The sequence below is a fragment of the Podarcis liolepis genome, assembly GCF_965112155.1.
Source record: "Podarcis liolepis genome assembly, chromosome: 12".
Lineage (NCBI taxonomy): Eukaryota > Metazoa > Chordata > Lepidosauria > Squamata > Lacertidae > Podarcis > Podarcis liolepis.
Genome location: NC_139563.1, coordinates 7,150,152 through 7,165,159, shown reverse-complemented (window position 1 = coordinate 7,165,159; position 15,008 = coordinate 7,150,152). Strand labels below are relative to the sequence as shown.

The following is a 15,008-nucleotide window of genomic DNA, read 5'->3' as shown; positions in this document are numbered from 1 at the left end:
TGTTTAATTAGGCTGTGGATATAGGCTGTAGGGTTAGAAGCAGAAGATAGTGTATTTTAAAATAATATTATTTGTAAGCGATAAAATGTGAAGTTATTTTAAATGTGATAAAAAAAAAGATGGTTAAAAATTATGATATATGTAAACTGCTAAAGATGAGGTAAAATGAAAATCAGATGGGGGGACTTGGGGAAGCTCACCTAACAATGTTTAGAAAAAATAAGGATAAGACAAGAATTTGTTTGTATTGTTTGTTTTTCTGTTTGTGTTGTTTATTTGTGTTATAAAATGAATAAAAAAAATTTGGGGAAAAAATTGTTATACATACAGTGGTGCCTCGCAAGACGAAATTAATTCGTTCTGCGAGTTTTTTCGTCTAGCGAATTTTTCGTCTTACGAAGCACGGTGTCGGAAAAGTTTTGGAAAAGCTTCAAAAATCACCAAAAACCTCAAAAAAGGCTACCACACCGCGTTCTATGAGTTGCTCCTCGAAGTCAAGTCGCAACTGTATTAACGGTGTTAAGAAAAAGGAAACAAACTTGCAAGACGTTTTCGTCTTGCGAAGCAAGCCCATTGGGAAATTTGTCTTGCGAAGCAGCTCAAAAACCGCAAAACCCTTTCGTCTAGCGAGTTTTTCGTCTTGCGAGGCATTCGTCTTGCGGGGCACCACTGTAATTTTCCTGTAAAAAAAACACCTTGTCTTATACACTGAAAAATACGGTGCATTTCTCGAGTTGCTCTAAAACAACTTTCAGCATACGATTCCTCGCCGCACTCTCTCTTTCTGTTGCACACGGCACTTGACAAACGTCCAAATCTGCTGAAGTGGTTGGAGGAAACAGGCGAGATAGACAAAGGGGTCCCTTGGCATTCTCCGTGGCGATGCAGTGTCTCTTGGCTTCGCTGAGTTTGGTGTTGGCATCCTGCCCTGCCTGGAGCCACGGCCTGAATGGCAAGTGAAAATTGGTTTCCAGCAGACGTCACCTGCTTTGTTGACCAAGGAAAAAGGTCTCATCAGGACGGGCTACACATTACAAGCAAAAGCGTGCCACAGAGAGGCCCGGCAGAATGACTTCAATTCATGTTTTTCTTATTTATTTATTTTTTCCTTCAAATTTTTTTCTTCATTTTATAACACAAATAAAGAACACAAACAGCAAAACAAACAAATTCTTCTCATATCCTTATTTTTGTAAACATTGTTAAGTGGGCTTTCCGAAGTCCCACCTATCTGATTTTCATTTTACTTCGTCTTTACATACAGTGGTGCCTCGCAAGACGAAATTAATTCGTTCCGCAAGTTTTTTCTTCTTGCGAGTTTTTCGTCTTGCGATGCACGGTTTCCCATAGGAATGCATGGAAAATCAATTAATGCGTTCCTATGGAAACTGCCTTCAGACCAGGTCCGGGGACAGTCTGTCCCCCGACCTCTTCTGAAGGCTGGGGGGGGGGGGACAAGGGCTTTTCTTCCCACCCCCAGCATTTTAAAAAACCCCGGGACAGCGGAGGACTTCCCTCCGCAGGCAGGGGGGGACAAAGACGTGGGTGGCGCTGTGGTCTAAACCACAGAGCCTAGGGCTTGCCGATTGGAAGGTCGGCGGTTTGAATCCCCGCGATGGGGTGAGCTCCCATTGTTTGGTCCCAGCTCCTGCCAACCTAACAGTTCGGAAGCACACAAAAAAGTGCAAGTAGATAAATAGATACTGCTCTGGCAGGAAGGTAAACGGCATTTCCATGCGCTGCTCTGGTTTGCCAGAGTGGCTCAGTCATGCTGGCCACATGACCTGGAAAAACTGTCTGTGGACAAACGCTGGCTCCCTTGGCCAGTAAAGCGAGATGAGCGCCACAACCCCAGAGTAGTCCGCAACTGGACTTAACGGTCAGGGGTACCTTTACCTTTAATAAATCATCATCATCATTTTCATTATAATCACCATCATAATTTTATTATTTATACCACATCCATCTGGCTGGGTTTCCCCAGCCACTCTGGGGAGCTTAAAGCATATATAAAAACATAGCAAAGCATCAAACATTAAAAACTAAATAATGATTAAACTATTTACAATCTGCTATTTAAGGCTCACATCATAAGGGTTAATCTTCCACCACAATTGTTTCTAATTCAGAGCTAAGAGAGGTTGACCACTTATCTCTTAAACAGGTATGGCACCAACACAGGAATATCCCTCACTTTGTTGCTTTGCTAGTTCACAACCAAGAGGAGCAACCTCTGAAGAGGAAACGCTGGACTTCTAAGCCACAGAGTGCCTAACGTGTTGGGTAGGCTTAGTGAAAAAGGGTTGCATGTTGTGAAAATTTATCAATTGATGGTCACACTCAAGAGAGAGAGAGGAATCGCTTTTGCCGCCAACAACCTAATGCACTGCCACACTGGCAGCGTAGAGTTTAACACTGTGCATGAGATTGTGCAAAGTTCTTATTATTGCAGCGCCATTTCCGAGTGAGGTCTTTCTCTAGGGTACATAAGAACTCCGGACAGGCTTCAATTGACCGCTTCCTAGGGCTTGGGCTTCACCCAGTATTCTTGATACATGGAATAAATGACACCTGGAAGAGAGAGAGAGAAAGGTGTGTTAGATAGGAGGGTTTGAGTTGAAAGCCGTCTTTCTTTGACTGGGGAAAGAGACGGCAACAAAAACTATATCCTTGCTGGAAGACCGATCCCAAACAGTGGGACCAAGGAAGTCAGATTTAACAGTGTGATCTGTTGCGTATGTGTGTGGGACACACATCTTGTAAGGTAAAATCAGGGCTGGGGGGCGGGGAGGTCCAGAACACTTTGCCAGGGATCAGTTTGCCTGTTTCTATTTCTGTGTAATGGGTGCAGAGGAACCAGCTTGGGAACCATGACGGGAAGAAGGCTCAGAGCTCGGGGAGTGATGGTGGGGAAGTGATGAGTGGTCAGAGGGAGAAGACTGGGAGGAGGAGGTGTTGCAAGCTGAAGAGGGAATGGGGCTTAGTGAGCAGGGCGAATTTGTGGTAGAGAGAAGTCCAAAATCAGAGGCAGAGACGGAAGCAGGAGAGGAGGGAGGCCAAGAGGCAGAGATGAGTCAGGCTTGTGAAGAGTCATGGGTGTTTCCACCTCCTGCTGCAACAAGCTCCCCTCCCCTCTGACTCCCAGAACCAGAAGCAGCATGAAAAGGGCGGAGGAGAGCTTGGCTGCACAGAGGCATAGTCTCTGATTGCTTGGGGAAAGCCCTGGAGGGGAGGGAACTTACTGTATTTTTTGCTCTATAAGACTCACTTTTTCCCTCCTAAAAAGGGGAAATGTGTGTGTGCGTCTTATGGAGCGAATGCAGGCTGCGCAGCTATCCCAGAAGCCAGAACAGCAAGAGGGATTGCTGTGCAGCGTTCCCGCTGGCTGTTCTGGCTTCTGGGATTCAGAATATTTTTTTTCTTGTTTTCCTCCTCCAAAAACTAGGTGCGTCTTATGGTCTGGTGCATCATATAGAGCGAAAAATACGGTAGATGGCTGTGGGAAGGCAGAGAATTTCAGTCTCAGCAGCCGATTCATGGGGCCAGACCTACCAAGGGTGACTTGCTGTGCTCATTAGAACCAACAGCCAAGTCTGTGAATATCATGTTTTTGCTGATGGAGAGTTAAATCCAACTTTGAACGTTGATCCTCCACCTGATAGAAGGCTCTTGCCACTCAGATTACAGGAAACAGCCTGCACAGCACAAGAGCAGCCCACATCAACCCACCTTGGGAAGCTGAAACAAAGGTTTTCAGGGAAAGGCTATTTGCCGCTTAGCAGATCAAGGCACAGGAGTCTCACGTTTCAGTACGTACCGCAGGTCATGGCCCCCACAACGAATCCCTGCGCTGCGACACGCATATGAATCAGGTGGACGGACATTTTGGTGTCCCCTCTGTGCTTCAGCTTGTACAGCCCGTAGGCCACCACGGCTGCAAAACCTGAAATCCCTAGAATAGGGGAAGAGAGGGTGAGAAGGTTTTTGAATTCCTTGTTTGCCAGCCATGGAAGATAGGAAGTGCCTACAGAGGGTGGTGAATACAGCACAAGATATTATGGGCTTTCCCGTGAATCCGCTGGATGAAATAGCGGAAGAACGTTGCCCCAGGAGAGCGAGGAAAATTCTCAGGGATGATTCACACCCTGGCTGGCACTTTCTTGATCTCCTGCCCTCAGGCAGAAGATATAGAAGCAGGATTAGTCGCACCAACAGGGTAAAGAACAGCTTCTATCCATGGGCTGTTAGGCTGCTGAATGAAAAGATAACAACAGGGCAATTGACTTTTGGGTTTGGTGGGTGTGCGTCAGTAAACGAGAGGAATTAAGAGTAAGAGAGCTGAGTGGGGGGTGCTCGTGTAATCTCACTGTATACAAGCTGTACAAGTGACAATAAAGTACAGTGGTGCCCCGCAAGACGAATGCCTCGCAAGACGAAAAACTCGCTAGACGAAAGAGTTTTCCATTTTTTGAGTCGTTCCGCAAGACGAATTTCCCTATGGGCTTGCTTCGCAAGACGAAACGTCTTGCGAGTTCTTGCGAGTTTGTTTCCTTTTTCTTAAAGCCGCTAAGCCGTTAATAGCCACTAAGCCGTTAATAGCCGCTAAGCCGCTAATAGCCGTGCTTCGCAAGACGAAAAAACCGCAAGACGAAGAGACTCGCGGAACGGATTAATTTCGTCTTGCGAGGCACCACTGTATTTCAATTCAATTCAAACTTCAATTCAGTTCTACTGTACTGGGTACAACAAGGAAGCAACATCTCAAGGGAATTTCCTGACTGTGCAAGACTTTGTTTATACCCATTGCCTAAGAGGGGAATTGCGTTTCTTCCCTAGATCACAAAAGGAGGGCGATGGCGAAATGTTTCTGTGTCAGAGCCACTTACCAATTGGGACAAACGGAGACTCCCGGGACTTTCTGATCAGCTTTGAGGTTTGGCTGTCGTCCGTCTCGTAGCTAGGGAGAGGATTTTCTGAACCGGACGCCATGCTAACTGCAAGGAAGGAAGTGATAAAAGATGAAAGATACTCGTTCCTAACCTACCTGAAAAAAATTCCAGATTTTCCCCTGAAGAAGGTATCATAGAGGGACTATGAGGGTCATCTAGTCCAACCCCCTGCAATGAAGGAATCTTTTGCCCCATGCGGGGCTTGAACCCATGACCTTGAGATTAAGAGTCTCACACTCTGCCGACTAAGCTATCCCCAGTGGCGTAGCGTGGGGGGTGCAGGGGGGGGGCCCGGCCGCACCGGGCACAACATCGGGGGGGGGGGCACTCGCACTCTCAGCTCTCTGCCCCTACCTGGTTCACTCACTCTCTCTCACTGCAGTGCTGGCTGTGCGAATCCGATCCGAGCCGCCGGGTCGCCGCCCACTGTGGAGGGGGGGGGGGTGCCAGGCGTGCGGTGTGGAGAGAGAGCGAGGGACTATCTGGGGGAGGGACAGTGCAGTGGCCGCCCAGCGCAGCGCTGAGCGCAGGAGAGAACCACACCACACCAGCCCAGGCAGCAGCAAGAAGAAGCTGGCAGCGGCGGCAGGTTTGGGGTTAGGGGGCGCAAATTACTTGCCTTGCCCCGGGTACTGACAACCCACGCTACGCCACTGGCTATCCCAGCTACGTTTACAGGCACAGTTTCAGAAAGAGAGACACACAGAGAGTTCCAGTAGCAGACAGAACAACAGGCTGTGAAATGGAAGGGAAAAAAGTCTTGCAGGGATTTCTAAGGAGCTGCACAAATATTCTTGAAGTGTTACGGAAGAGACATGCTTCAGAGTTTAATCCTTCTCGTTCAAAAAGGACTTAATACCAAGGTTGCAGGTTCGAGCCCCGTATGGGACAACTGCATATTCCTGCACTGCAGGGGGTTGGACTAGGTGACCCTCAGGTTCCCTTCCAAACTCGACAATTCTGTGATTCTAAGTTTTAGGCAGTGAGAAAGATCTCGGACCCTGGAAAGCCACTCTCAGTCAGAGTCCAGAACCTTTTATCCAGTGCCGGATTTATGTATAAGCTAAACAAGCTATAACTTGGGGCCCCACTCTCTTGGGGACCCCCAAAAAAATTAAAGGGAAAAAAACCTGGATGTACATTTCCAAACTATAAGATAAAAGACAAATAAAATAAAACCTACATACAGCAACAGTGTTTTGTGTTGTGTTGTGTTGTGTAGGCTCCTATGATGTAAGCCCCGCCTGTTTGTATTAACTACAATTGCATTGTACATTTTATAACACTTAATTTCATATTAATAAAGCTATTGATAATTATTAGTAGTTTGCATCATATATCACCTATTATTATTTCGTGTTATAGCAAGTTTCTAGAGACTAGATTATGAGTCTTTGTAATTTGTGTTTCTAAATGAACTTTTGTTATTGCCAAATGCCAATGTGTTTGCATTATTAAGTTGGTTATGAATAAAAAATCATTTGAAGTTAGAGCTTAATAATTATTTCACTATTAATAAACTTCTTCTTAATTGTATTTCAGTTCAACAATTACTTTGATAAAATACATACTTTGTTATGTGCAAATGGCTTTAGCTATCTATGAGGTCCATAAATTACCATATAGCATATATTCAACACAAAAAGCAGTGACAATTTGTTGTTGACAAAGGACAGCTGGACACATGAGGGCCCCATTACCTTCAGTAGCTTAGGGCCTCATCAAACCTAAATCTGGCCCTGCTTTTATCCCCTTGGAGAGTTTCAAGCAAGTCATTATTAATTCAACCACCATTAGAGGAAATGAGGAGCAGTTTTGGAAAAAGAAGCAATGAAACTCAAAAAGAATCATTGGTGTCTAAAGCTGTTGCTTATGCAAGACAAATAAACTGCCTTGAAGTCATAACACACTAAGTTTTTTAACACACTAAGGAAGGATCCAGAAGGAAAAGGCGTAAATAGTTATTTATTCTTATTCTTATATTTCTATACTACCGACCAGCCGAGGATCCCCTGGCGGTTTTCAATATAAACCTCGCAATATAAATCTTATTTCTTTATTGATAAGTGGCTGGGAGTACGACTCCGTTGAACGCTTTAGGACTTTATTTTTTCAGCAAACTCTCCCCTTCCTCAAAACGGTTTGCCTGAGGATATAAATGTGCCATTGCACTGTTCTGCTATAGACGGCTTCCCTTCCTATGCATTTCACATAATATAAAACATTTCCCCAAGAGGAACATAGCCAAGCCGTCGCATCGAAGAATGATCTAATGAAAGGATCGTTAAAAAACCCAAAACCTTGGGCCAGGGGGTGGCACCAAAGAAAGAACATGCATTTAAACCACCTAAGACACATGGGAGCATGTGGAATGACATTTTTTAAACCAGCAACTGTAGAAATAATTTTTGATTTGATTATATTACTAATGTAATTACCTGGACGTAGTTGGGGCTGCTTTTGGGGGGGGCGGGTAAGGGGAAAACTGTATTTGATTGCTTGTATTTGATTATACAGGACACGGGTGGTGCTGTGGGTTAAACCACAGAGCCTAGGACTTGCCAATCAGAAGGTTGGCGGTTCGAATCCCCGCAATGGGGTGAGCTCCCATTGTTTGGTCCCTGCTCCTGCCCACCTAGCAATTCGAAAGCACATCAAAGTGCAAGTAGATAAATAGGTACTGCTCTGGTGGGAAGGTAAACGGCATTTCCGTGCGCTGCTCTGGTTCACCAGAAGCAGCTTAGTCATGCTGGCCACATGAGCTGGAAGCTGTACGCTGGCTCCCTCGGCCAATAAAGCGAGAAGAGTGCCGCAACCCCAGAGTCGTCCGCAACTGGACCTAATAGTCAGGGGTCCCTTTACCTTTACCTTTATTTGATTATACAGCATCTTAAAAAGCAGAGACATCACCTTGCCAACAATGGTCCATATAGTTAAAGCTATGGTTTTCCCAGTAGTGATGTATGGAAGTGAGAGCTGGACCATAAAGAAGGCTGATCGCTGAAGAATTGATGCTTTTGAATTTTGGTGCTGGAGGAGACTCTTGAGAGTCCCATGGACTGCAAGAAAATCAAACCTATCCATTCTTAAGGAAATCAGCCCTGAGTGCTCACTGGAAGGACAGATCCTGAAGCTGAGGCTCCAAGACTTTGGCCATCTCATGAGAAGAGAAGACTCCCTGGAAAAGACCCTGATGTTGGGAAAGATGGAGGGCACAAGGAGAAGGGGACGACAGAGGACGAGATGGTTGGACAGTGTTCTCGAAGCTACCAGCATGAGTTTGATCAAACTGTGGGAGGCAGTGGAGGACAGGAGTGCCTGGTGTGCTCTGGTCCATGGGGTCACAAAGAGTCGGACACGACTAAATGACTAAACAACAACAACAACAACAATAATAATAGTACTCTCTCCTTCCTCAAAAGTTTGCCTGAGGATATAAATGTGCCATTGCACTGTTCTGCTATAGACGGCTTCCCTTCCTATGCATTTCACATAATATACTGTAAAACATTTCCCAAGAGGAACGGAGCCAAGCCGTCGCATCGAAGAATGATCTAACGAAAGGATCGTTTTTTAAAAAATATACCTTCTTGGGCCGGGGGTGGCATAAGGAGAAAAGGCTGGACTCTGCCTTTCTTACAACAGCAACGACTCAAACAGAAACTCTTCTATTGCGCCATCAAGCGCAGCTGACAAGCGGCTGGAGGGCCGGACACGGGTTCAAATCCGTGCAATGGCCATGACGCTCTCTGGGCGACCAGCAACACCTCGCCTACCTTGCAGGGCGGTTTTCCGATGATTAAGGTGCAGATCCCCATGCACGCAGCCTTGAGCGAAGTAGGGCATACGCGTAAAATAGGGATGCAATTAACGGAGTTTGCCCCGGTCAGATAATCCCTGTTTAAAAAGCACTTGCCCGTTCTCTTTAAAAACTGCTTAAAAGGTATTTCCGCCCCCCAACCCCCCCACTCACTTCTCCTTGGGGTTTAATTTTCCCTTTTGTACCCCAGTCTCACCCCAGCGTCGTCCCGGTGCTCGGACGACGGAGCTACTGCGCGCAGCGCTTCCCAACCTGCGGGTCCCCAGATGTTGTTGGACTACAACTCCCATCACCCCGAGCTCTGGCCTTGCTCGCTAGGAGTGATGGGAGTTGTAGTCCAACAACATCTGGGGACCCACAGGTTGAGAAAGGCTGCTCCTGCCCTTCCCACGCTGAACGATGCAGCGGCTCCAGAAATGAAATGACATGAAATACTTTATTGTCACTTGTGGAAACTACAACTCCCAGAAAGCATTGCGCTGCTAGAGAGCTTCCCGCTATTGGTGGGCCGGACGGGGTTTTCCTCCCTCCCCACTCTGCGCTTTTCAAATGTCGATCACTGTATTCTGGCCAATCATAGCGAAGGAACCTAGGCAGCTGCCTTTTTTTCTGAATGAAATCGTTGGTCTATCTAGCCCAGTGTTGCCTACACGGACTGGCAGCATCTCTCCAGGCGGTTTTAGGCAGCGACTCTTTCCCTGCCCTGCCTGGAGATGCCAGCAGGGCATGCCCGCTGGGCTATGGACTTTACCCCCTTCCTCTGCTGGGTTTAAGGAAGGCCAGCTCTGCTGTTTTATTGGAAGTGAAATATTTATTAAGAAGGTGCAAGCCTTATGTGAGAATAGGAGGCCTGCTCTGCACGTGTAGCGTGAGCTAGTGCCGTGCAAGACCTTGATGGCCAGGGTTCAAAATCCATCCCCGGTTTGTATGCTGTTGGTGGATTTTTGTCGTTGTCTTGTTGGGCTGTGTATGTGATAAAGGGGAGCCATACCGGGGTAAAGGCGTCTTCTTCTGTTTGTCTCCGTGTCAATTTCAGTTTATTGGTTAATTTTTCTAGTAGGGCTGTTTCCCATACTATTTGGTACCATTGGTTCATACTTACTCCTGACAGGTCCAGTGGCGTAGCGGGGGGGGGTGCAGGGGGGCCCGGCCGCACCGGGCGCAACATCTGGGGGTTAGGGTTAGGGGCCGCAAATTACTTGCCTTGCCCCGGGTGCTGACAACCCACGCTACGCCACTGGACAGGTATCTCCAGTGTCTGGTTATGGGGTTTCTGGCTGCTGAGAGCAGGTGGGTTATGAGTTCTTTGTGGCGTACCTGATCCAAAAACACTTACCCACCTCACTCACACACGAAAACAAAGATCACCACAGCCAATCACAAACAAACAACGACACCCTAGGCCAACCCCAACCTCTCTCACCACCAAAGGAACACAAGTGAACAGAACAAGCAACGCTGACACCAAACCCCACATACATTAAGCATAATAGAAACATCGCCACCCGACCCCACCCATCTTCCCTCTCTCCACCCCCCCTTTTCCCCCTCCCCCTAATGGCTCAACAAATGAAACGGATTTGTAAAAATGTTACATGGAAAAAATATGAGAGACATTACACTTACTTCTGTAAAACAAGAAAATCTTTAATAATTTTTTTTTAAAAAAAAAACCACAACCATCCCTGGTCATTGAACCAAAAAGGATGACCTTAGGCCAGTCTCTCTCTCTCTCTCTCTCTCTCTCTCTCTCTCTCTCTCTCTCTGGTCTAACCTACCTCGGAAGGTTGTTGTGTGTGAGGGGGGGAGAGAACCACATATGTTTCCTTGAGTTTCTTGTAGGGCAGGTAGGATATAAATGTGCTTTGTGAGGCAGCAGAGCCACGTTCAAGTTACAAGAAATGAGATTCCAACTAAACACCAGGAATAACTTTCTGGCAGTAAGAGGTGCCTCCCTTGGGGGTTTTTAAGCACAGGGTGGGTGTTCCATCTGCCATGGATGCTTTTGTTGTTGTTTAGTCCATAGCTGTCAAATTTCAAATTTGAAAATAAGGGATCAGCAGCCTCACCTGTCCCGGGGACAGTCTACAGGATATCTAACAATCCGGGATAGCAGTGGGAAACGGCGCTGGAATAAGGGAATTTCCCGCAAAAAAGGGGAAGGTTGACAGCTATGGTTTAGTCGTGTCCGACTCTTCGTGGCCCCATGGACCAGAGCACGCCAGGCACTCCTGTCTTCCACTGCCTCCTGCAGTTTGGTCAAACTCATGCTGGTAGCTTCGAGAACACTGTCCAACCATCTCGCCCTCTGTCGTCCCCTTCTCCTTGTCCCCTTCTCCTCCATGGGACTCTCAAGAGTCTTCAACCTTTTTGAATCCACGGCTCCTACATTCTTTCTGTGGCACCCATGTGGGGCTCAGGAGCCCAGTTATATGACCCCTTGCCTGCAGAGCTGGCGGCCTCACACCTTTTTTTTGAACACCCTCCATTGTGGAGTGCCCCCTTAGCCTCCTCTCCCCTCTCCCTCCGAGAGTGCAGCCGCAGCTGCCGCCCCTGATCTCTAAGATGCCACCCCCTGTCCCAGAGGGACAGAGGCCAGTGTTGCCCACGGCACCCCTGACTATCATTCAAGGCACCCCAGGGTGCCACGGCACACTGGAAGAAAACCACTGCTTTAGCTGATAATTCCTGCGTTGCAAAGGGTTTAATTAGATGACCTCCAGGGTCCATTCCATCTCTACAATTCTATTTATTTATTTATTTAGTTAGTTAGTTAGTTAGTTCTAAAGTTAATTAACTTTAAGTAAAATAACCTCCAGGGTGCCTTACATAAACACACCAGATTTGTGGCAAAAAAACCCCAACAACAACAACCGGAGAGAAACGATTAACAAAGGATCGTGGGAAAAGAATGTTTAATTCTAATTATGCTTTAGCTGATAATTCCTTCATGGCGGAAGACACAAGATCTACCCACCTTGGAAGAATGGCAGATGAAGGTGATATGGGACTGGCAGAAATGACTGGCAGAATCCGAAACCAGAGAAGAGAGACGGCGGAAGAAGATTGGAAGAAATTTAAGGACTATCTTGGGAAATATTATAAAATTAGTGAATGTTAGATTGATGTTGGATAGAATTTAAATGGTTATCAGCTGTAATGATTAAGATAATTGGGGGGGGGAAGAAAGAAAGGTGTAAAATTAAGTGAAAATCAAGGGTGAGGATTTGCTGAACGAATAATTTGAATTGGAATACAAAAAGGGGAGGTATGAGGAGGTCCGAGAAATAAGTTAAAAGAAAATAAGTGAATGAAATTATACGTGTTGTTAATTGTTGTCTTTTTTTTGTCTTTTTTTTGTATAATTCTTGAAAAGTTAATAAATATATTTTTTTTAAAAAAGATAATTCCTTCATAGCAGGGGGTTGGACTGGATCAGGCATCCCCAAACTCAGCCCTCCAGCTGTTTTGAGACTACAACTCCTGTCATCCCTAGCTAACAGAACCAGTGGTCAGGGATGATGGGAATTGTAGTCCCAAAACATCTGGAGGGACGAGTTTGGGGATGCCCGGACTGGATGATCCTTGGAGTTCTACAATTGCAAAGAAGAAGAAGAAGTAAACATAAAAATTCTCAATAAAAGATGGATTTGAGAACCGGAAATTTTATAAATATAAGCATGGGGATGAGGGAAGAAGCAGTCCTGGAGGCGCTGAATCACCTGCCGCTTAACTGCTGACTGAGAATAGCTGCTTGGCCTCAGTGCCAGGGGAAGGTGGTGCCACGGTGCCTTTAGCTGCAATTAGCTGCCCTGTTCTCTGTCAGCATTAGGGGAAGGCAGCACCTCGAGGCTCAGATAAGCAGCGTTATCATCGTGTGATATCAGTGGCGCCTTGAAATCAGCTGGCCTGCTCTCCCTCATGCAAGGAGCGATATATTGCTGTGTATTGCCGGGTCAAAACCATGACAGTCATACCTCGGGTTACAGACTGAAATATACTCAGAGTCGCAAAGTGATTTCATGCTCTTTATTCAGCTCAAAGTGGTGAGGAGGAATGAAGGGATGTCCCCTCAAAGTATCTGCTTTATATACATTATTTACACAATGGGCTGCACATGATTGGCTAATTCTGGAATTCTACTGTAAGCCAATCAGGTGGTGGATTCACTTCTATATGGAGCAGGATTGGGTGGTTCCTGCCAACCAATCATACTGCTGCATTGTTCTTGGACCAATCAGACTGCTGCATTCTGAATCCTATTGTTCTAGGACCAATCAGACTGCTGCAATTTGGATCCTATTGTTCTAGGACCAATCAGACTGCTGCAGTTTGGATCCTATTCAACTCAGTATATAACACAGACGCTTCAGGTTGCGTTTTTTTGGGTTGTGGACCGCCGAAACCCAGAAGTACCGGAATGGGTTACTTCGGGTTTTGGCGGTCGCGCATGCGCAGAGGCGCCAAATCGCAACCCGCGTGTGTGCAGGCATGGGTTGCGAACACTGCGGGTTGCGAACGTGCCTCCCGCACAGACATAGCTGTCAACGTTTCACTTTTTTAAAGGGAAATTCCCTTATTCCGAATAAGATTCCTCGCAAGAAAAGTTGACAGCTATGCGCATGGAACACATTCGCAACCCGAGCATCCGCTGTGTGATTTCAGAACCGATTTTGGCCGTTATATTGAAAAAAAATCACACAGCGATAAAGCAGACCATAAAATGTGCGATCTTACCATGCAAACATGACAGAAATTTAGTTGGGGGAGGCAAGGGATGCAGCTGTGGACCCCCTAGGTGCATTTCTCAGACCCCTCCAGGGGTCCCCAGACCCTTAATTGGGAACCACTGATCTAAGAGGTTTCCATCCCAATCCCAACTCTGGTTCGTGGCAGTGCACAGTGTATGGAGGACGCAGCCAAAGGCTCTCTGATCTTCCCTCCTCTGGAATCGCGTTCTAATTGGAAATCAGTGTTTACTTTGGTAGCCACCCATTTAAGCAAAGAGGCCGAACCATCCCCCTCCCCCAAATTGATCCCCCCCCCATCTGATGCTTGTTATTCAGCAAACTGTTACACAACTGGGAAAACAAAGGAGGCTGCAAAAGGCTGTCTGTGATTGCTTCACCTCACCTAGGTGACTGAACTCTTACCTTTTCCTTGCCCCCAAAGGTTATGTCCATTCGGACACCGGCAAAAAGTTTTGCAAAAGAAATTCTGTATGCCAGAGGTGACTGAAAGCCTTTCCCAGATGATTTTTTGGGGGAAGAGGGGGGGGGAGGAGCAGGAGAAAGCCTGAAAGTTTATTTTTAGCACCAAACAACAAAATATTCGAGTCCTGTGCTGTGTGTGTTGGGAGAACAAGGTAAATGAGTACAGTGGTACCTTGGGTTACATACGCTTCAGGTTACATACGCTTCAGGTTACAGACTCCACTAACCCAGAAATAGTGCTTCGGGTTAAGAACTTTGCTTCAGGATGAGAACAGAAATCGTGCTCCGCCGGCGCGGTGGCAGCGGGGGGCCCCATTAGCTAAAGTGGTGCCTCAGGTTAAGAACAGTTTCAGGTTAAGAACGGACCTCTGGAACGAATTAAGTACTTAACCCGAGGTACCACTGTACTGCAATGCTGCGGGGGGAAATGGGGCGAGGGGAAAAGAGAACAATTCACTGCATGAGGTGGTTCTGCAATAAAGTAGAAATGCAATTAGTGTTCACTGGGCTAACACCCCCCCAAAAAAAGTGATAAAATATTGCTGCAACAAGTGATGAGAAATAGACAAGTATTAAACTTTAAATCCATCCATGGGTTGTATCCCAGAATAGCCCTACTCAGAGTAGACCCATTTATCTCAGAGGATAGCTGAGTCAGTAGAGCATCTTAATCTCTCTCTTTTTTAAAAAAGATATTTATTGAGAAAAAATTTTGAATATAAGAAAAAATAAAAAATAAACATACAAAATAATCAGTTAAAAACACACATTAATTTTCAATAACATAACTTCCATACCCTTATTTCCTCCGACCTCCTCATACTTCCCTTCTTTGTATTCCATTTCAGTTTGTTAGTTCAGCAAATCCTTACCATTAAACTTTTACCCATTTATAATCCTTTTTTCATATCTCCTAAATCATTACAGCTGGAAACCGCTTAGTTTCTATCCAACATCTTTCTAACATTCATTAATTTTACAATATTTCTTTAAGTAGTCTTTAAATTTCTCCCAGTCTTCTTTCAC

At 46.0% G+C, this 15,008-nt stretch overlaps 1 protein-coding gene across 2 annotated transcripts; it reads right to left on the bottom strand.

The window, feature by feature from the left end:
- Positions 1-1,918: 1,918 nt before the first annotated feature.
- Positions 1,919-9,035, bottom strand: HIGD1A (HIG1 hypoxia inducible domain family member 1A; the record flags this gene model as incomplete). Of its 2 annotated transcripts, XM_083467319.1 has the most annotated exons (5): positions 1,919-2,571; positions 3,818-3,952; positions 4,887-4,994; positions 8,726-8,776; positions 8,923-9,035. In XM_083467319.1, the coding sequence occupies 3 exons, from the start codon at positions 4,987-4,989 to the stop codon at positions 2,522-2,524; spliced, it is 288 nt and encodes a 95-aa protein (XP_083323445.1). In that variant the 3' UTR covers positions 1,919-2,521. The 2 variants fall into 2 exon arrangements, with proteins under 2 accessions (XP_083323445.1, XP_083323444.1); XM_083467318.1 differs by lacking the exon at positions 8,923-9,035 and having other exon boundaries at positions 8,726-8,795.
- Positions 9,036-15,008: the final 5,973 nt, after the last annotated feature.